Source organism: Camelus ferus, chromosome 1 (genome assembly GCF_009834535.1).
Source record: "Camelus ferus isolate YT-003-E chromosome 1, BCGSAC_Cfer_1.0, whole genome shotgun sequence".
Classification (NCBI taxonomy): domain Eukaryota; kingdom Metazoa; phylum Chordata; class Mammalia; order Artiodactyla; family Camelidae; genus Camelus; species Camelus ferus.
In genome coordinates, this window is record NC_045696.1 from 106,276,448 (window position 1) to 106,298,965 (window position 22,518).

Sequence of the window (22,518 nt, forward strand, 5' to 3'; positions counted from 1 at the left end):
GCTGGGATGGGCCCCTGTAAAGACCAGGAAGAGGGAAACCCCAACTCCTGCAGAGGCCCTTGGCAGCTGCTAGGAAACACCCTAGGGCACTGGCCCCCATTGTGAAATGCAAAGTCACTTTTCAGCCTCTCATTCACCAAGAATCCTAGATTCCCAAAGCCAGTACACATTACCTTCTAATGTTTCCCAATGTTCTAGATATTTGGAAAACAGACTCCTTGTTAGAAGTTGCCACAATTTTTTCTTGGCTTTTATTAGCATGTGTTAAAATCATAGTATCCAAACACTACCAGAAGAACATGTATTGTTCTGCATAAAGTGCTTAAGGAAAAAAAAATGCAACTTATTCAATTGGACATTCTTTTCTAGTTCATAGATTTTGGGTTACAATCAGGGCACAAAAGGAGAAACAGAATGCAGTATTAGAGAGAGCGAGAAGCTTAGTTAAGAACTTGGGTGGAGACACAAGACCACGTCCCGTCCCGCCCCTCCCACTTCATTGCTGACTGAACACTGCACCTGCATAAAGCAGCAAACAGCTTTGTTTTAATAAATATATTTCCCTTCATTCAAATCGGAAAAGTTAATTATAGTAAAGCACTTTTTCTTTGACCATCTGTTTTTAGCCACAGACAAGATTTAGCCACAGAGTTTAAGTGTGAAAGTGTTATTTCATTGGGCTTTCAGCTTTCTAATGCTATCTGGGTTCAAGATTGTCTGAGCAATTCATTATTGGTTTATTTATATTTAGCTGGTACTTTAAAATACCAACTCTGTAGTGTTCAGATGCTCTGTACAGATGCCAACCAATGATATTTCCTCAGTACTAGAAATGTCAGTGAGTGGGCCTACACAAGGCCCCTCCCCCAACACACTCCATTTCTTTAAACTGGCTTCCGCACGTTAACATTTTGATGGCTGCACAAAACCCAAGTCCCTCTTGTGACAGATTTTTAAATTGGTGATATTCTGAAAAAAACAACAACTTGGAAATCTCTGCGTTTGAATCTTGGGTGGTCATGTTGAGAACAGAAAAAAACTGCATTAAATACACTTTTAAAACATTCATTTGCAATCAAACACATTTAAATCTTCCAAGGAAGGAGCAGGCTGGTGACGGGGTGGCTGCACCTGGAGCAGCCCCGTCTGGAGTGGCTGGCGGGCTCGGGAGCCTGTTTGGGACATGCACTCAGGCAAGCTTCTGGGCCGCAGACCTCGCTTCTTGGCTGCAATGCCTTTGAACTTCTTATAGCAAACAGAAGAGGAAGGCTGGCTGTACCTTCAAATAGTCAAGAGCAACCTCGTTGAGTTCAGCTTGAGGCTGACCCAGAAGCTGAAGCAGGTGCCAAGCTCAGGGCTGCCAAAGGGCTAAGCAGTACTGGCTGTAAAAAGAAGTCATCTTCGGTTCTCCTGGGGAGACCCCCTTGCCTTCTCTCAAACTTCAGTGCTTTGGGCTTCGGGCAGGAAAAGATCTTAGCTGCATCTCTTACTAAAATTTCCATATCATTTTATAAAAGCACACTGAATAGCAGTCCTGAGTGACAAGTATACAGAATTTGCTGAGTGTAGCCAAGAGAAAAACAGCTTTCTAAACTATCCTGTTCTTTGCCTCTGTAGATGCGTCTGTAGAACATTCTTCAGTTTCACAGTGATATATGCTGTTTCAGGAAGCACAAGGTGATCAGACTTTGTTTCCAGGAAGTGATGACCTACTTTAGCTTGAGCACAAGTTTCCATGACTGGTTCTAAATCCTGCCGTGTGTTGCTACACCAGTGACAGGATTCAGAGCAGTCGGGAGGCTCTCAGCGCCCAGTTCCCGCCAAACGTGGCCCACTGGAGTCCCGGCTCGGCTTTCACCATCAGTAGTTCTACTTCCCTTCGATGTTTCAAAAAACGTATAGTGTATCTGTTGCCTCACTTCACTCCACCCTGTCCATGTGACTTGGAAGCCTGAGAGCTTATTGAATTAGGCTGAAAAGAGGCTCTGTACCTGCTGATATTGACGGCAGTAAGATGCTAGCTTACTATTTTGCACAGCACCATATATTGTGCCTGTTATTCAGGCCAACTATAGCCAACCTTTTCTTTTTTTTTTTTTTTTTTGTTTTTTGGGTTTTTTGTTTTGTTTTGTTTTGTTTTTTTTATAAAGAAAATCTATGTAAGTTGAGGTTCAGAAATGCATATATTTTTTACTTACAAATATTCATCTGACCAAAATTCAACATAACCTTTATGGAACACTTAACAATTGTTTTGTTTTTAAAATAACATTTCATTCAAACTGTATATAATTCAGTAAAGTTTTTTATACAGCAAGCAATGCTTAAACCCTGGAAAATCTGTAGAAAAGAGATTTTCACACAAAATAAGGAAAGAAAACTTTGAGGTATCCCTCACAGACACACGCACCCATTCACTCTGTCCCTCGTGCACGCATGCGCACACACACACATACACACACACCTGTGTGCGCAGACACACATCCATTCTCACTCACAAAGTGGCTGCAGCATAGGCAAAAAATTGTAGGTCCAATGGAAAATAATTGATTGTTCTAATAGAGTCCAGGTAGCTCAGAAAGAAACAAAACAAAACACAATAGTCCTCTGAGGAAATTACTACCTCAAAAAAAAAAAAAAAAAAAGTCCTCAAGATGAATTTGAGATCTAAGCCTACCAAATTGCTTTTGCAAAACAGCTCCCTGCAGTCCAAGGTGACTTGTGCAAATAGAAGGAATCAAATGAGGCTAGTTCCTGTACTTCCTTTAACAAGGATGTGGGATGCTTGCAGGTGCCCAGGGCGCTCCCCTCACGCCAGGTACTGCTGCAGTGCCATCTTTGCCCTGGAATCACAAAGTTCCTGTTAGCCATCACCTCAGAAATGTGATTAAGGCAAAAAAGCCTCGGTTCAAAGATGATAGCTGGGAGAGCCAAGAAAGGTGGATTCCCAAAGGGAACTGGGGTGAGCCCTGTTGACATCTGCCACGGGGGGCAGAGATCTGTGTCAGCACAAACTTCAAACCCAGGCTGCCTACATTCCTCTTCCTGTGGCCCTGCTCTTGTCCCTACAGCTGCTGCAGCCTGGTGACATTCTATAGTTTTCCTGTCACTGGCATAGAGTTGTGATGGATCTGGAATTCCTGACTTTCTCCTGTTCTGGTGTAGGTTTTATCTAGCACTGCAGGACACTGGGGAGGACACTTAGGGTTCTGGGAAGCTATGAGGAAAACTGACACACGGAGAGGTGGGTAGGTGCTGATGAAAAGTTACATGGGGAGGGCCAAGAGCTCATGGGATGAGGGTGCCTCGTGGTTCAAATGCTTTAAAACTGAGGAAGGGAGGTTACAATTTTATTCCATTCTCATCATGCCTGATGACACTGACCAGCGTGGGATGGCGGTTGTCATGGTGATTAGGGAAGAAGGTAGCTGGTCAGAGAGGAAAAGCTGTAATTGGACAATGACTTAACCTGTCCAGATCCTTGTCAAAGTGCCTTCCTTTAAGTGGGGACTGAGAAGGCTACCTTTACTCTCTCATCATGAACTTGGTATAGTTCAGCTGTGGAAGTTAGGAAGTCTGGTTTTAGCAATGGCCTCCCCATCTAAGTTATGGAAAGTAAAGGCTAAAATTTCCCATTACTATCAGCTGATGAAAGTAGACTGGGCATGCAATAGGCTGGACTCAAGTGCAGTTTCTTCGGTGTAAACAGTCCGATCCATCAGAACAGAGAGCTCCATGCAGGCCGCTCCATGTTATGAGCGAGCTGGGTTTCTACAAGACTGTTTTCCTAGGGAACACATTATGAATAATGCTGCAGGTGACCTCTTATACACCGTAACTTCACAGATCTGAGGCCCTCTGAGCCTGGGGTGGAGAGGCCTGGTTAGTAATTTCTCCTCATCTGTAAGTGTTTGAAAGTGAAGGATCACAAAGCCTCAGAGACAGAAAGAACTGGAGAGATGTCATCTCTAGGTAATAGATTTTACTGGGCCATGATGGGAACGTCCCCGTGAGGGTCTTGACTGGAGTTCTGCATTGCTTTTTAAAACTGCCAATTCAGACTCCTTCTGGGTCTTTCTAAGGGTTGGCTGTGTTTGATTACATCTGCCCTCAGAGACTGTGCCCTCGCTAGCTTTCCGCTATCTATTAATATCTAAGGCGTTTTTCGGATGGATGGGTTTGCAGGCAAGGTCACCTTTCCTAAATGGACTTAGGCAGGGGAGCTCAGACCTTGACTCTGTTAATGGAGTTTAAGAACTGCTGAAAACATATGTGCCACACAAATTTGGGGAAACAGGACCAGGCCAGTCTCAGCAACGCAGGCCAGGGCTTAAACCTATTCCATCTCATGCTGGTGAGGCCTCTTTTAGTGTTCCAGGTCATCCCAGAGATGACCTTGAGCAGAATTAGTTTAATTTCTGAACATGAAAGATAACCCCAGGGAACAGGCTGGCTCCCAGCCAGAAGACACAGGCTGATAGAGGCTGTCTCTTAGGCCAGCAGCTGTGGAGGCAAAGGCGGCGGCTCCAGTCCTCAAGGTTCAGCTCAGATCCAGCCTTCGGCATGTGGCTGCTCGTGACTTGCCTGTGACGTGATGCTCATCTGAGCGGCCGCCTCGGGCTGCAGTTATTTGGGGGTCTGTCTTCTCTAAGCCCCTGGACGGCAGGCTTCAGGGAGGCAGAGGCCCGGTTTCTGTGTGCTCTGATCTGGCACAGCCGTTCACTCAGGGAGCCATGACCCAGTGCCTCTTCCCTTCCGTAGGGCCAATGGGCAAGCTGACAGCCGTGTCACAGTGGGATGTTATCTAGGTGCCGTGGGAGCAGAGAAGGAGTCCCTGGCACAGCCCGGGGGAGGGTGGAGGATGGTCCAGCAAGACTTCTCGGCGGAGGCGACAACCTGGTCTGAGTTTTGAAGGACCCGTGGCCACTGTCCAGGGAATTCTCTGCCCTTGCTTTCAGGACACCTTATGCACCTGGGTCTCGGTCTGCCTTACCAGCTCTTCCTTCTGTTCCTCTGCTGGACCTTTTTTTATCTCCTCCAAAATGTTGGCGTGTCCCAAGCATGCTCCTTAGCCCTCCTGTCTTCTCTCCTCTTTCACCCTCCTTAGGTGACTCCATCCAGCTCCACGGCTTTCTATATCATCCCAATTTGTACCTTCAGCCCCACTCTCCCAAGTCCCTTGGATATCAAACAGCATCAAAAAGCTGGAACACCAGACAAGGACTCTGGGTCCTCTCTACCCCCACTTCTCTTGTGTTCTTCACTAACTTGGTAAGTGACAACCCTCTATTCAGTTGCTCAGAACAAAACTCTAAGCATTTTCCTTTCCCCTCTTTCTTTAACAGCCTACAGGGGATGCATGGGCAAATCCTATTGGCTCTACCTTTAGATTACATTCTGAATCCAACTACATCTCACCACTCCTACCACTACCGCCCCCATCTCTTACCTGACAAGACTGGAACAGCCTTCAGCTGGTCTCCCTGCTTTCATTCCTGCCCTACTACAGACGATTCTCCAAACGGCCACCAGAGGGCTCTTTTAAAAGTTCAAATCAGATACTGTCTCTTCTGTTCAAAACTCTCCAATGACTTCCTATTAAACTCTGAATAAAATCCAAAGTCCTTACTATGGCCTACAAGGCTCCCTGAGTCCACTGCTTATCACTCTCCCCCTCGTTTATTTTCCTGTGGTCTTCCTGCTTTTTCTTAAGCAGCCAAGCTCATTCCTGCCTTGAGTCCCCTCTGCCTGGAATACCTCTCTTCTAAACATCGGCCTGGCAGGCCCTGTCATTTCATTCAGGCCTCTGACCAAACGTCACATCCTCAGGGAGGCCTTTACTGACTCATCTATATGAAGAGCTTTCTTACTCTCCACACCCTCACCTTGCTGATTTTTCTTCACAGTACCCTTCATTACCTGCTACACATTAATTTGCTTATTGTGTCTTCTGTGCTAGAATTTAAGTTCCACGAGGGCAACGACTTCATCAATTTTAGTCACCGTTTTATCTCCAATAACTGAAAAGATGCCTGGTAGAGGTTAGTATTAACAAAAATATTCATTGACTGAATGGGGATTCAGAGGAGAGGGGACTGGGATGGCAAATCAGATGGAAGAGAACGTGTAAATGCCTGAAGGTGTGATACAATGACAGGGCACGTGTGGCTGGAGCATGGGGGGGGGGGAGGCCAGGGGGTGGGGAAAGCACGAGGCAGGCAGAGCCAGACTGTGAGGTGCTTCTGAGCCACGCTTGAGAGTCAGGAGGATGCAGGTGAGCTGGGAAGTGAAGGCTGTATTATGAAAAGTGCACACAGCCAGGAGAAACGTTCTTGGCTATTCTCAGGTTAGAGGGATCTCTGACCATGACTCTTGTCTCTCCCAGTAAATGGTGAGTCTTTGGAAGACAGGGACTCCATAATGGTCACTGCTGTATCCCCAACAGCCAGGCCAGGCTGGCAGCAGGTACTCAGTGAGGTTTTGAGCTAATGAATGTTTTTATTGTTAAAAGGCCTAAGATCTAGTCTAATGATTGAGGGAATGCATGGGAATGGCCTCGGGATCCTCTCCAGATACCCACTGAGATGGCCCAGGCTCATGTTATTCAGAGTTAAAATGAGAATCTTGAATAATTTGCTCATTATTAGTTTAGCTCTTACTCAGATGTCACATAGTTGGCTCATAGATTATTAAAAAAGAAATCCAGGGATCTAAAAGATTTTGAGTTTGGCCATGTGACTTACTAAGCAATTCAAACCCTTCCATAAACAAATCCAACATACCTCAAAGCAGGGCCCTTTCACCTTGATACTCACTTGTCACAAAGGTTTGAATCTGGTGACTGACTCAGTTTGTGTAGAATATCCACAATGCCCATGTCTCGTAATTTATCCTGGCGTTCTTGTGAACCTGAGAGATGGAAGCTAACAGGTTACTGGGAACATGACCCAGGCAGTTACTCTCCTTAATGTACGACCAACCACCCAGGGCCTTACCAGTGTCCTCCACTCCCCGCTTCCTTCCTCCCCCTCGCCCTCACCCTCCTCAATGTAGCCGAATGCCTTCGTGCCTGGATTCCCCAACAGCATTTTAACTGGTCTCTCTTCCTCTTGACCCTCCTTCCTGCAGTCCATCCTGGATTCTGCTGCTGGATTGATTTCTCCATGGACCACAGACAGGGTCATGGTCAGATTCTATAGACTGGCACAAGGCTCTCTCCATCAGGCCCCATCTTCATCACTTCTTTCTGGACATACTTAGCCAGGCTCTTCCTACTCCAAACAGGTCTTTTTCCCCCCTCTATTCTCTTCCACCCTCCTCGGACCTCCCAGCACTTCCTGTTGCCTCTTAGCAGGTGGTAGTTCCAAGTCCATACTACTATGTTCTACCTTCCAACCAGACCAGGACGCTGTGAGAGTGACTCTGGTGCCTGACACCTGGCCTGGCCTGTATGTTGAATCCAGTTTTTCCTCCTTTCACTTTGATCTGGAAGAATAGTAATTCTCCTGGATTCCTTCCTCCCCACTGAAGAGCCCACAGTCACTCACTCATGCAGTGACCTCCTCGAGACATAGTGAACCAGAATCTCTAGGGGGAGCCAGAAATCTGCATTTTAAAAAGTTGCTCATGTGATTTTCATGTAGTCAACGCAGCACTGAAACCCATTGCTCTCTTACATCTGTTCACTACCTTGGCTATACAGTGGAATCATCTGAGGGATTAAAAAAAAACACTTCTGCCTGGAGCCCACCCCTAGAGATTCTGATTTAACCGGCTGGTGCAAAAATCCCTGGGTGATTCTAATACAGTCCAGGTGGAGACCTACAGAGGCCTCCTTACAGACTAGCCACTTCCCTAGTCCCAGTGTGTTTCTCATTCCTCACCAACACCCCCTCTTCTCCACGAAGCTCACCTGCCTGTAGTCCTTCCCTGTGCTTCCCTGCACAGAATGAAAGGCTGTATACTTGCACCTCTCATCTTCTTCAAGGGCAGTTCGCCATCCTCCTCCTTAGCCTTCTCAAGGGCAAGGACTGTCACTTACTTCTCTAGGGTCTCCTGCACCCCACCCTCAGTAATCCGGAACAGTGCCGACTCCAAGTTGGGGGCTCAGTGTCAGCTAGTCACACAGATTCTCATCCTAAGGGACTCAGTTGGGGGCCTGGGACCAAATGAATGGTGCCTCTACCCAGGACTTCTGGGCACCTGATGCCTTTCCTGTGCAAGACCCTCCCTTCCCGCAATTTTCTTCAGGACAAATCTCACCCATCTCTTACCTTCCTCGTCATTCCATATGAGGTTTGATATACAAAACATAGCGGCAAGCTGCAATTTGACATGTGAATGACCCTATTTGATGCAGAAAAAGAAAGAAGAAATGGAGGTAATCTCATTTGAGGTAATTTTTTGGAACATACCACAGACAATTCCAATAGCCTAAAAGTTTGAAGCGGGGACCTCAAACCCGAATGTCTTCTAAGTCACTTATTTGTCCCTCTGCGTTATCTAGTCTGCTTCTAAAAGAATTTAGCTTGGCTCTTATCTCAGCCACTGAGTTTTCTGTTTTTTATTGGCTCCTCTTTATGTTTCCATTTTCTTTGAATGGTATTCTGTGTTTTTATTTGCAGTCTCTCTCATTTCCTTCAGTGCTTTTATAGGGCCCTTTTTGAACTCATGATCTAGTAGACTATTGAGGTCTACTTCATTGAGGTCTACTTCGTTCTTTCAGGGGACTTCTCTTAAACCCAGTGTCTTGAGGAGCTACAAAGTGAGCACTACTGGGTGAACAGGTTGGGCTAGAGACAACAGAAAATGGTGGGAAAGCTGGCCAGGGGGAGTGAAACCTTGCCAAAAGACACTCACACTCCAATTTCAGAAAACAACCCCCACCCCCAGGGCCACAGGTGCAGTCTGCAACCTATCCCGCCACCCTTGCACATGGGAACACTGGCACCCGACCAGCCCGTGCTCCTGACTGAGCTCTGTCTGCGTTACGAGATGCTCGGGTCACCAGGCCAATAAACTGGATGCACGTGCACTCGGTACTCATCTCTCTGGCCTGATTATCTCATCAAATGACTCATTTCTACAGGAACATCACAGAAAACCTGATAGATCCTCTTTTACTCGTAAGGGGCCTCCTGAAACATACTTTCTGTTTATTTCTCTTTATATACTGAAAGTACAACCATTTTTGCTTAAGTTATTATTTATCCATATAGAGTGTTTCTCCTAAATGAAAGAAGACCTAATGGTAAAACAATCTTTCCTAATGATTTTCCTATTGGTCAATTAAAAAAGAAAGTCCCCAGGACATTACAATAACTTAAGCATATCTGGGGAAACACTGCGGCTCGAAGCGCTCAATGGTCCTCGAGGGCTGAGACAGCCTTGTCTTGCTGCGGAGAACTGCATCTCAACTAAGCGGAGACAAAGGGAAGGACATGGCTTCCGTCATTAGAATTCTATGGTGGGTGGTTTTCTTTTTCCTTCTACCTGCCAAGACTCTTAAAGAGCTGTCTAGTTTGGGTTCCTACAAAACATAACAAAATGTATCATCTGCTCCCGGCATCAGGCCATCAGTGTGTATTTGCTGAATAAATGAACTTATTTATAGCATAACAATAAGTATTTACTACATACAAGTTCATTCATCATTCACTCAATATTTTTTGAGGAAACAAATTGCTGTGATAGAGAACCCTGGAGGGTGGAGGGGTAGGAACCTAATTCCTAATTTCGGAGAAATACACAGAAAAGATCTCTTTGAAGGAGGCAATACTTAAACAGAGAAAGAATAAAGAATAAGAAGAGTAGGAGGGTGCCAGTGTACAAAGAGCAAGAGGCGCCAAGAGGAAGGACCAGGTCTGAGAAGGCGCGAGGTAAGCAGCAGCGGCACAGCTTGTGCACACAGGGCAGGAAAGCAGCGTGCTGCTAATGCAGAGAGGGAGGCACAGCTCCACCGTGGGCCCTGCAGGCCAGAGGAAGGACTGGACCTCATTCTGAGTTGACGGGAAGCCCTGCAGGATTTAAGCAGTGGAGGGACAAGGCGGGACTTAACAATTTTAGAAGATCACCCAGGCTGACGGGTGGGAGTGACAGTGCAGAGGTGTCTGGGAGGCTGCTAGAGCCCATCAGGCCTGAGATGCCGTGGCCTGGACTAGGGTGAGGGCAGTGGTAAAAGGAAGAAGTGAACAACAGGATGCAGATCAGCGTTGGCGGCAGGGCTGACAGGACCTACTGATAAACTGGATCAACCAGGTGAAAGCGCTGGGGAAATCAAGACTGACTCCTGGGTGTGAGCAAAGGGGTAAACGGTGGAGCCACTACACTGAGAGAAAAGGTTGGGGGGAGAAATTTAGGTTTAGGGGAGATATTTAAGAACTGATTTTTAAACATCAACCTCAAGAGGCTTCAGACAGCCACGTGGAGATGCTGGGTAGGCAGGAGGATACACGGGACTGGAGTTCAGAAGAGAGGTCGAGGCTGGAGGTAAACCCTCACTGTGACCCTCGATCTTGCCCCCCTCCCCAGCCCCCATTGAGAAACCAGCATTTGTAAAGCTGTAGACACCATCAGGGAAGCTTGTTGTCATGGCTTTTGGAGGCCAGTAACCATTACTGTGGCTGTGTTTTATACTGCTTGATACCATGAAAGTGTAAATACTGTAATGCCTAACTTATCAAAATGACTACTGAACTAGAACCAGAAATCAGAAAAAGAATAGAGGTGACAGTAAAAGCCATGGGAGCGAATGAGATTCCTCTAAATCAGAGGTTCTCAACTCTAGCCATGTACAGAAGAACCACCTGGGGAACCTTAAAAAATACCCTGATGTCCAGGCTATTAAGTCAGAATCTTGGGAGGAAAGGGGCAAGGCAATGGTCTTTGAGAGCTCCCTAGGAGACTCCACTGTGCAACAAGGTGTTAACCATTAGTCTCAGGAGCCACGTGGGAGAGAAAAGGAGAGAGTCCAGGGCTAAGCAGGGAGGCGTAATGTCATGGAAACCAAGAGAAAAGAATGTTTCCAGCAGAAGGAAACAGCCAGCTGTGGAGAAGTTCGCTGTAAGTGAGCTAAGATGAGGAGAGAAGACTATCCTCTGGATTTGGCATCACAGAGGTTTGTTGGTGACTTTAACCAGAACAGTTTCAGTTGAGTGATGGGGTGGAGGCCAGAGGAAGTTTGCTGAAGAGTGAATTTAGAGGCATGTGCAGAAGATGCTTTTAGGAAGTCTGGCTCTGAACAGCAGCAGAGAGGCAGGTGTACCTCAGTGAGTATGGGAAGTGAGGAGATACCATGCGGATCTGGTACTGGAAAGAGAAGGGAGTTCCTGGCTGAAGCAGTACGGTTTTCATTCAACTTACTGAGCATATGCTAAAGGCCAGGCCCCGGCAAGGTGATGGATATACAACTGTGCACAGAACTGACACAGTCTTTGCCCTCACGGAGCTGACACTCAGTAGTTGCACAAACAAAAAAATATACGTTGTGATAATTGAGCCAAGTGCTCTGAAGGGAACAGAATTCAGTAACAAAGAATAATGCACGTAGACAAAAGCCCACAAGGAAGTATCAGTTGAGCTAAGATCCGAGAGGTGAGAAGGTGCCCCATGAAGGAGTGGGGAGAGAAGTGTTCCAGGCAGAGGAGCCATCATGTGTGAAGGTCCCGAGGCAGGAAAGAACACGCGTGGCTTCTGTGAGGAACAGTCAGTGTAGTTCAAAGGGAAGAGGGGAAGGAGAGGAGCTGGGGATGTAGATGAGCCAGGTCATGTAGGAACTCACAGGCCTTCAAATGTGGGCTGTAGGGTTTATTCAGGGTGTAATAGGGAGCCACTGAAGGACTCTGGCTTTTAGTCTCCTAATAAAACAGAAGGTACAGAAGGTGAGGTCATCACTAGGAGTGGTAAGGGAGAGAAGAGGTGAGGTTTAAAGAATAAGGAAGGGGGGAGGGTACAGCTTAGTGGGTAGAGCGCATGCTTAGCAAGCAGGAGGTCATGGGTTCAATCCTCAGTACCTCCGTTAAATGAAAAATAATAATTAATAAATAAATAAACCTAATTATCCCCCCCCCCCCAAAAAGAATAAGGAGAAGGTACTACCTATTCTTTGGAGAATGGAGATGCCAGTGGAGAATCACAGGAGGGTACCAGGCAGGGCTGAGCGCCATGCAGTTTTTGTAATGTGAATTTTTTTCCCTTGTTGATTTTATAATTGCTCTTTATATATATTTATATATGTGTGTGTATGTGTATGTGTGTGTATATATATATATATATATATAGATAGAGAGAGAGAGAGAGAGAGAGAGATAGGCATACATACACTTTTTTTTTAATTGAAGTATACTTGGTTTACTCTGTGTTAATTTCTGGCATACAGCATAGTGTTTCAGTTATATGCATATATTCTTTTCCATACTGTTTCTCATTATAGGTTATGTAATGTGAATTTAACACGAAACCAGTCAGCCTGGTTCTGTGCCTTTCTCTGCAGTTAACTCTGACACACAGGCAAAGAGAAGATAGGTTTGTCCACAGTTAGGGTTTTGCTAAGAGACACTGATGGCATGAAAACAGGAGGGATGTTTAATACCCAGATTTTGACAATGGGCAGTTTCTGGTGATGACAAGATCCAGGGTATGACCATGGCAGTAGGTGGCTGAGGTGTTGCAAGCAGGTAGCAGATTGTGATTAAAAGCAGACTGATCAAAGGACAACTGCCAGAGGTAGCAGAGGCTAGAGGCTATATAGGACTGAAGCTGTGAGAGGGAAGAAGGGGCTAGGGGGCGCCGACAGAGGGCCAAGAGCCCGAGTCGTCACTGTGTAAGAGGGAGGCAGTCAGACGAGCGAGTGGGGAGGGGCGTGGCAGGTGGTAACACTGCCAAACGGCACAAGATTCCAGGGCTTGTCTGGTGTTTTATTCTTCAGGATGGAAGAGAGCTTCTGGAATCTGTTACAGAGGAGTCCATTCTTTGTTTAATCTCTGCACAATCTGGTTTGAGCTGACAAGGCTACAGCCCTTGCCTTCTAACGTGCAGCTAGTGTGAAGCGGTGAAAGGGACAAAGGCCTACCATGTAGTACTTGATTTTCTGCAGGATGTCATCGTTGGTCATGATAAGCTCTTTTGCCGTTGTCCCATCTGCTATGTTGGCCAGGATGCACAGTGTCTAGAAAAGAACAGAGGGCCAGTGATCAGGAACGCTCTGAAGCCCGCAGGCTCAAGCTTTCTCAAGAACTTGGACAATTTCCCACCTGAGGCACATGTTCTCCCAGGTTCTACTCCAAATGCCCTGATTTCGTATCTCCTAACATCACTGACAACAAAAGTAACCATACCTAAGAAAATCTCCCTGAGGTAAAAGAGAACCCAAACGTTTCAGTGGTTTCTTTCTGGGCGTAAGCCATCACTGCTGGGTAAAGGCAGCCATGTCTTAGAGTTCATCACACAAATCACAGGGAAAATGAAATTTATTATTATTTTCTTGAAAATTTTATTTTACAGAGAAGCTCTTGCTACTAACCCACAAGATTTCTTCAAAGAGATAGTCTCTTTGGTGGAAGCTTCACACGTGTTACAACCCCTCCTACCTCCCCCTCCAAATGCTACTGGTTTCCAAGCTCATGACCTTCTGGAGGGAGACCTGGGCCCTGTCCATTAGCCACATGCAATGAGGACCTCTTGACTTTTTTGAACCCTATTAGAGGAACAGAAAGGGAAGCACATTGTGTGGAGGAGTTTACTCCAGGATTGGCCTAATTTGGAGGCTGGAGGGAGCCAGTGCCAGCTGGCAGGACAGTCTATCTTGAGGACAATCACCACATTGGTCCTGGAGGAAGAGACTGCTCTTGTCACCTGCTACATTCTCACAGCCAGACCAGCAGGAGGCAAGAACTAAGGTAAAGGTGAAAGGACTGGGACAGGGCCGCTGCGCCAGTACCAGCTGCAGCAATTAGACAAACACTAGCCGAGCACCTGTAACATGCATGCCCTCCGCCACTCCGCAGGACACGAGGGTGAGACAGGACGAGGACACACTCCCTAACTTCGAAGCCATCTCACTCCGGTGTAACTGAGGTAAAAACGGAACTGAGAAAGCAAGACGTGCATTTTGTGATAATGTGAGGGTCAGGGAAGGCTTCTTGGAGGAAGTGGCACTGAGTCCAGGAGCACAGTAAGGAATCACTCAAAGAAGGTGATGAGAGGTGGGGAAGGGGTCTAAATTCAAATAATTTTCTCCAGTTTCAACCTTTTTTTCCCCTAGACTCAAGCTAGTTAAGCATGCAGGTTATCGCTAATTGAGGAGACCGTTTTCTTACTACGGTCCAAACCTTCAGATATCTTAAAGGGTGGGTGGTCTTATTTTTCCTAGGTTAACAATACTACAGTAACTAGACTGTTAGGGAGTGAGTTCTGAACCAGAAAAGGTTGCCTTTCTGATACAGGAAACATAGAAAATGCAATCTTATGTTCCAAGGCACTGGGAACTATTCATTCCTGGAAACTTAAATCATGTGAGGAGACCCTGACATGCCCCAGGAGTTGGGGAGAGGTGATGTGAGGAAGATGTCAGATTTCAAAGTGATCTGGTACGTGGTGAGCCTGTCAGAAATCTTGGCATGCACAATACCCTTGAATTCTTCAGGACTGAGGGGAGAGCATGGGGGAAAAACAAGTTTGGACTGTAACCATGGGTAAGAATTTAGACTTACTTAGGGAAGAACGACGCCTCTCTTATCCACTAAGACAATGAGTATAAGAGGGGATTTCAGGAAACATTCCTCAGAATAGACTAGGTCAGCAAAGACAGGCAAGTGATTCCCCTTCTTGGAGTGTTAGAATACACCTATGCATCGCATCCTCAGGCTTGACAGCATGGCAGAGTGAGCTACAGTTTTTGAAGCCCATATACCCCTACGGTAAATATTCTGATGGAGACAAGAAACCAAATCGTAAAGAGACTAGTTAGTTCTGGGGTCAAGCCAATGTAATACACGAGCTAGGGAGCAGAGATAAAAGCCACACACACGCAATCTCCTGTGAACAACTAGAAATCAATGATAATAGAGTAGAAATTGTCAAATTATGGCTTGTGAGCCAAATACAACCCAATGCCTGTTTTGGCAAAAAAAGTTTTACTGGAAGACAGCCACGTCCACTTGCTTACATATTGTCTATACCTGCTTTCAGCTGAGAACAGCACAGTTGAAAAGTTGCTACAGAGACAGTGTAGCCTGGAAAACATAAAAATATCTGTCTTGCCCTTTGTAGAAACAGTTTGCCAACCCCTGAAATAGGTAATAGAAAAATAACAGGGGGGAGGAAATCAATGAAACCAAAATCTGCTTCTTGGAGAAGAGAAAAAAAAATGGATAAATCTCTTGTCTATCAAACCTCTTGTCAAACTGAATCAGGAAAAAAGGAATTACCAATATAAAGAACAAAAGACAGTTCAATCCAAAGAATACTAGACTTTAAAACACAAGAGAATATTTTGAATACTTTTATATTAATAAATTTGAAAACAGATGAAATGGACAAATTTCTTGAAAGACACAATGTCAAAGCTCACTCAAGAAAAAATAGATAACCTGAATAATCCTATTTCTATAAAAGAACTTGAATTTGTAGCTAAACACCTTTCCACAAAAGAAACACCAGGTCCAGATGGCTTCATTGGTCCATTCCACCAAAATCTGAGACAGAAAGAAGACCACTTCTTCGCAAATTTTCTTGCAGAAAACTGAAGAAGAGAGAACACTTCCATCTCATTCCCTGAAGCAAGCATTACCCCGTATCAAAATCAGACGAAGACATCACAAGAAAACTATATACTGTATCATGAATATAGATGTGAAACATTCCTCACCAAATGTTAGTAAATTGAACCCAGTAACATAAGTAAGCATAATACATAATGACATTTTAATATGATACATCTATTTATGTAGATCTTAGATTTCTTTATCAGTGTTTTATAGTTTTCAGCAAACAGAGCTGTGCATATTTGTGAGATTTATACATAGTATTTCATTTTTTTCTGAGCTACTGTAAAGGATACTTTTTTAAAAGTTTCAATTTCTAGTTACTCATGCTAGTATATAAAAATACAATTGATTTTTCTACCTTGAGGCCTTGGTTAACTCACTGACTAGTGCTAGCTTTTTTCTGAGTCGATGGCATTTTCTAGACAGACTTCCATGTTGCTGGGGAATAGTTTTACTTTTTCCCTTTTCTATCTGTATGCATTTTCTTTCTTTTTCTTGCCTTATTGTACTTGGTAGTAGTTTCAGTAATGACGATGAATAGGAGGGGTAAGAATGGAATACTTGTCTTGCTCCTGATCTAAGGATAGTGATAGATATGCTCGCTATCTTGATCATGGTGACTGTTCCATCGTATACACATGCAACTTATCACACTGTATGCTTTAAATACATGTAGCTTATTGTATATCAACATACCTCAGTAAAAAAGAAAAAAAAAAAGAACTTATATTTTGATACTTTTGAGAAGAATTAAACTTCTAGCTAAAAACCAGACAGTTTAAGCCTCCCCACAGTCGCCTACTTCTGGACCGTCACCCACATCTGTGTGAGAGAGTACCATTTGCATCCTGCCAAAACACATTTTGTTGTTGGTCTTCTCTTTTGCCCTCATCTAAATCTTGCCCCACCTTTCAAGTTAGTGCAATTCTATGCAGGTGCCTTTTATAGACAAATCTCTATGCTCTCCAGATAGACTAATTTATTTTGAACACTGTATCTTCTTTATTGTTGTGTTCCAATAACGAATCTCATTCGCCCTAATTCAGTGATGCCTACAAGATCATAGTTTTACTGTGTTAAAGTTTTGTTCATCAAAAAACATACTTGTTTATTATTGACTTTCAAGAGAAATTCACCTATAACGTCCGTCTTAAAACCACTCTGTCAGATCTATCACCTCTTTCGCTCACAAATCCCATCACAGCTCCTGAGTCCTACTACTCTTGCTTCCTGGACTTCTGAAGCCTGATGAATTACTCTTCACCCAGGAACACAGAGGATAAGGAGTGAGGCCCTGCAGTTAGACTCTGAGTCCAACTCCCCAGGGATGACCTCAATGCAAGTTTTTCCCATACATGTAAGTGTATAGCTCCATGAACGGTGAAAGTGAACACACTGTGTAGCCAGCATGTATGTCAGAAAGCTGAACGTCACCATTATCTTAGATCTTGTGTTAAAAATTTAAGTTTACAGGTGACTTTTCCTCTTATGACAAAATATAATACACACACTATGTTCAAAATCATATAATAAATTCCAGGAACTACAGAAGAGTCACTCCCAAACTGTCTCCTAATGAACGCACAGCCTCTGTATTTTTATGCCTACCCTAAACCTGCCTTACTGAAACACAGTAGAAAGTAGGAGTATGGGATAAAAATAAGGAACAGGGATTCATGAAGGTAAAGAAAGAAAAAAATGTCTCCAGCATAAGGAATTATTTCATCAGGGAGTTGCAGGAATTTGAATTCAGAGTGTGGTGATACAGAGGGCTAGAAACAGTGAACCCTAGAGAAAGGATTCACTCCAGGGTGATCAGAATTGACCCCCATAGAGACAGAGAATGTCTATGGTACATGACACAGAGGGTAAAAACTCCAGACTCTGGTCATGTTTTCTTCTGTTCCAAGAGTAAGGATTCTTGAAGAGAGTTTAAGGGGTGGTGAAGAACCTTTCTCCCCAGATCTGTCTCTACAGCATGTCTGATCTCTGCACCCTGCCTTTTGCTGACTTGAATATTTCAGGAGACTCTTAACTATGATCTCTTAGTACTCACATTCAGATGTTCCTCAGAAAAGGGAAAAAAAAAAAAGGAACACATACCTGCTCTTTGACCTCAATGTTATGCTCCCCTTCCAAAATAAGGGTGACGGCTTGCATAATTTGCTTTCCGTGAGTACTCATTATTTTATCTATGTGCTGCAAAACAATGAGAAATCCACAATTATCATCTGAAGAACAAAGTCTTTTTAGACCAAGAACAGAAGGCTTCGAAAAGTTAAACAATACACAACTGCTTCAAAGAGAACACCATGGTATATAGGACTAGATGCCAATGAACAATGTTTACAAGTGTACCTCGATTTATCGCACTTTGTAGATATTAGGTTTTTGTTTGTTTGTTTTGTTTTTTAACAAATTGAAGGTTTGTGGCAACCCTGTATTGAGCAAGTCTATTGGCATCATTTTTCCAACAGCATTATTTTTTAATTAAGGTATATACTTAGTGTTTTTTTAAACAGAATGCTACTATATGCTTAATAGAAGACAGTATAGTGTAAACATAACTTTTATATGCACTGGGAAACCAAAAAATTCTTGTGACTCTCTTTACTGCAGTGGTCTAGAACTAAACCCACAGTATCTCTGAGGTGTGCCTGTATTATGTTATGAAGCCATATTTTGCCTTCAGTTTCTGTTGCTGATGATGTGAAGATGAAGAGAGCACAGACTCAGCCAGATAGAATATAGAACAGCAATCACTGAGGATCCTCAAGTTCAAGGACATTAAAGAAAATAGAAACTAAAAATGGATGGGGGAGAGGGAGAAGTCAGAGACACGGAAAATATGGTGTAGATTTACTAATACTATCTTGGAGCACAATGTACTGAGAAGACTCAGGAAACAAGTGGGGCACAGAGAAGGGAACCACCCATGTTTCTTTCTCTGCCTGAGGCCACTGACACTGTTGCTCAGGGAACATGAGAGAAACACCCCTCAGCGAGGCTCAGCCTCTCCTGCTCTGACATATACCCACTGTTCTCCAGGCTGACACCTTCAGAGGTCAATCCAGTTAACGTGGGCACGGTGAGGAGCTGTTTTATGGAATAGCACCAAGAAGAATTCTCTAAAGGGAAAGAAGCAGAGGCCCCAGAGATAGGTGATTTGGGCAGATGAGAAAACTCATCCTGGCCAGCGAACCAAGTAAGAATAAAATAACAAGTCAAGGCAGGCTCCCATCCAGCACAGAGGAATGGGAGGGGACAGAACAGGTGGTGCAGGAGTTGGAGGGTCAGGTGGGCATATAGCAAAGCAGCTTCTAGAACGTCTATGAAGGTGACAAGTCTAAATGTCAACTCCTTGCTTCTCTGGGAAGGGGCGGCACTGAATCACACTCCCAGGCAGATGCTGATGGGAGCGCAGAGGCAGGGCAATGTATTCTGTAATGCATGTGCAGGGGTAGCTAATCTGGAAACCTGGGTGATTTTACTTACAGGGCGAGTGGAGAGGAGATTTCTAAGAAGTCCCAACGTCTTCATCAGCACATTCAAATCTGAATCTGATAATAACCGGAATAGCTGCTCAGTACTCAAGCTTCGTAAAATATCTGCTTTTATTTTTTGTTCAGCCTGAAATGCCATATTCTGAAAGGATTAAAGAAGTTTCAAGAATCATGTCTCTACACTGCTTTATTAAATTATATTTTAATAGTAATTCTGATAATTATAAACAGAATCTGTAGAAAATCCTTAAAGGTAAGTCACATTATTTTCCTGCTTCTTATTAATCACCTATAATTCTGTCAAGAGAAAGATAACTGTCACTCCTATATACACTCCTCTATGAGAAATATGATCACTTCTGATTATGGCATTTGCATGTCTTCAGATTTCTCAAATAAATACAAAATCTACTATTACATTAAAAAAATTCAATTTATTTAACTAAAAAAAAATGGTTTAACCATTTCTCCCACCCGCACCCCCACCTCTCTGGCAACCACCAATCTGTTCTCTGTATCCGTGAGCTTGGTTAATATCCTCCTGGTTATCTAACTGCTCTCTGTGTACTTTAAGTACACTGTGCCATGCATGTGGACAAAGACTTAAAGGTATCCCCTTTTTATGCATGAAAATAAGTAGCGGGTTTTGTTAACTTTACTGGCATGAAACACCTACTGTGTTCACAGTTCTACGCTAGGTGCTGATATGGCTGGGTCACATCATACAGGAAGCTCTCCAGGGGGCAGGGGGTGTATCCAAGCTACTAGTAGCCCTAGATGGCCAGCAGGTATTTTGCTCATTTTTCTCATTTCTGGACACATTATGGGTTACCCTGGCTTAACCTGAACTATAATAACATGTCTGAAGGGGAAAAAAAAAGGCAAGTTCCAAATAACTCATAACTCAACTTTTAGTATAAAAATCTCTTACAAACTAGTGACTTGTTATAATATGTGTTTATTGCCCTCCGGGAACTTTTTAAAATTAAGGCTTTAAGACATGCTGAGTGTCAAGAGACCCAGGCCACAGACAATTCCAAGGTTTTATACTTTATGGACCAAGAACATAATAGCTGGTAATACGGAGATTGATGAGAATAAGACAGTTAATACAAATCTGAAGAGTGGGATGATAAGTTCAATTTTCAATATTAAAACTGTACTTGTCAGGGGGCTCTCAAATGAAGTTCCATCAGCCGTTTAAGTGACAGATCTGGGGAATAGGGAACAGTTACATCTGGATATGTATATTTCAAAGCAACCTCTTCTACTGGGGCGGTTGAAACCATGAGAGTAGATGAAGTTCCAGAAACTGAAGTGTAAAGGGAAGTGGAAACTGGGAACTGAAACTCAGGGGAATGTCCCGTAAGAAGGAAGTTGAAAAGGAGGCTATGTAGAAAGTGAGGTGAAAAAAAATTAAGTCGTGGGAAAGAGTTTCAAGAAAGAGAATTGCCAAAAGCTGGTGCAAAGTTAAGGAGAAAAATTACTGAATCTACTGAATTCAGTGCTTTCTTGGAAGATCATTATTTCCATCCCAAAGTTTGTGTGAAAAGACAGCAGATATACCCCGTATGGGGAGAAGAGTATGGGCGTGGGACAGGTCCAGAACCCATTTCCATGACTTACTAGCTGGGAGGCCTCAGATGATTCATTTACCCTGTAAGTCCCAGTTTCCCAATTGTAAGGTATATATATATCAATATAATACAAAATAAAAATTAGAGATAACAAATGTAAAACACCTAGCTTGGTGTCTGGCACATAGTAATTAAATTATAACTACTATAATTATGTTTTAAAAATTTCATGTAGAATTACTTTATTTTTAATTTCAATAAATTTTATTTTTAAAACTTTTAAGGAAAAACGGTTCTCTGACTTCATAGTTACACGGTTTTAGCATTTAGATTATTATAAATTATTTACTAGGAAACAATTAAGCAATTATTAGGCATTTATTCCCCAACTCTGTTACCTTGGGCAAGTTATTTACCCACTCTGTGCTTAGTTACCTCACCTGTAATTATGTATACTCTCTAGCTTATTTCAAAAAGATGTTATAAAGGAGATGCAAAAGTACTTTGTCAAGTAGGTAGCGTTATAAAGATATCAGTATATGTTCATGATGAGGAAAACTTTTTTCCTAAAATTAGATATCAAATTTCAACACCTGCCCACTTTTCTTAATAATAAATAGGAGAACTGAGGCACACAGTGGCCAAGTAACTTGCTTATATTTGAATCTGAAAGCTGAATGAAGTCTTCTAGGTCCTAGGTCTTTAGAAAACTGGGCCAAATAGCAAGATTTTTTAAAAACAAAATTCCAGACATTTCAGTGAATACACTCTTTAGTTTTAACTCTGATAACTGCTTCTTTTTGTGAAACATACCATTAAAGCCCAAATTCCATTCACTCGTAAAGCGGGGTTTTCACTTTGGGTTAATCCACAAAGTAGCTCTACAGCTCCTGATTCTAAAATTGGCTGTGATTGGAAAGGAGAAAAAAATAACATTAAAGTCAGGTTTATAAACTAAGTGCATATACGCCTGGCACTGCCTATGATTTCTTTCCCACTCTTACCCAATTCCAAGCAAAGTTCACAAAGCAGGGAGTGAGGCAGCCATAAAAATCACCTTGAGAAGAGCGAGGGCAAGGACACTGATTCTCTCACAAATCCAAAAACCAAAATAAGCCCTCTCGTTTCCTTTTCTTTGCAGTCCTGAAAGACTCAGGAGACACCCTAATTCTGTGCACGTTTTGTACATACCCTTGGGATCCCAATGCCTAGTTCCACACTCTCCTCGCCCTCCTCTGAGAGGGCCGCTCCCTGCTTCGAGCGTGCATGCATCTGGGGTGTTCTTTATGAGCTGTGACTCTGAAGAGATATGGCTGGTTTAGAATGGAACTACCTTCATTCCAAATTGTTAATCTTACTCATCAACATGCTGCAGAGTTCATCTTTTAGAACTACTTTCAGGACTACCTATCAATCATACAAGCAAAATAGCCTTGTACTTTTATACTTATATCACATTTTATACCTAAAGTAGCATACATTAGTTTGACAACTTTATTTATGATACTTGGCTGAAAATAGGTTTTGATGGTTTCTAAAAATTCAAACCTTAGAGAACTGATTCACCACCACCAATGAATGCTTAAAAGACCATCTTTCAAGTGGATTCTAGAAACGTCTTAAGCAATTCAGACTGACTTACTGAGAAAAAGGGCAGTGACTTTCAAGATGACA

At 43.4% G+C, this 22,518-nt stretch overlaps 1 protein-coding gene across 3 annotated transcripts in view; it reads right to left on the bottom strand.

The window, feature by feature from the left end:
* Positions 1-221: 221 nt before the first annotated feature.
* The window catches only part of ARMC8 (armadillo repeat containing 8), a 96,991-nt gene continuing 74,694 nt past the window's right edge, over positions 222-22,518 (bottom strand). The window contains exons 15-21 of one of the 3 annotated variants that reach the window (XM_032487779.1): positions 21,658-21,750; positions 19,260-19,409; positions 17,868-17,963; positions 13,070-13,165; positions 8,274-8,346; positions 6,816-6,909; positions 222-2,843 (exon numbers count right to left, since the gene is read on the bottom strand). In XM_032487779.1, the coding sequence (XP_032343670.1) occupies positions 2,810-2,843; positions 6,816-6,909; positions 8,274-8,346; positions 13,070-13,165; positions 17,868-17,963; positions 19,260-19,409; positions 21,658-21,750 (636 nt within the window). In that variant the 3' untranslated portion in view covers positions 222-2,809. The remainder of the gene's footprint in view (positions 2,844-6,815; positions 6,910-8,273; positions 8,347-13,069; positions 13,166-17,867; positions 17,964-19,259; positions 19,410-21,657; positions 21,751-22,518) is intronic. The other 2 variants (XM_032487771.1, XM_032487782.1) reach the window with 2 other exon arrangements.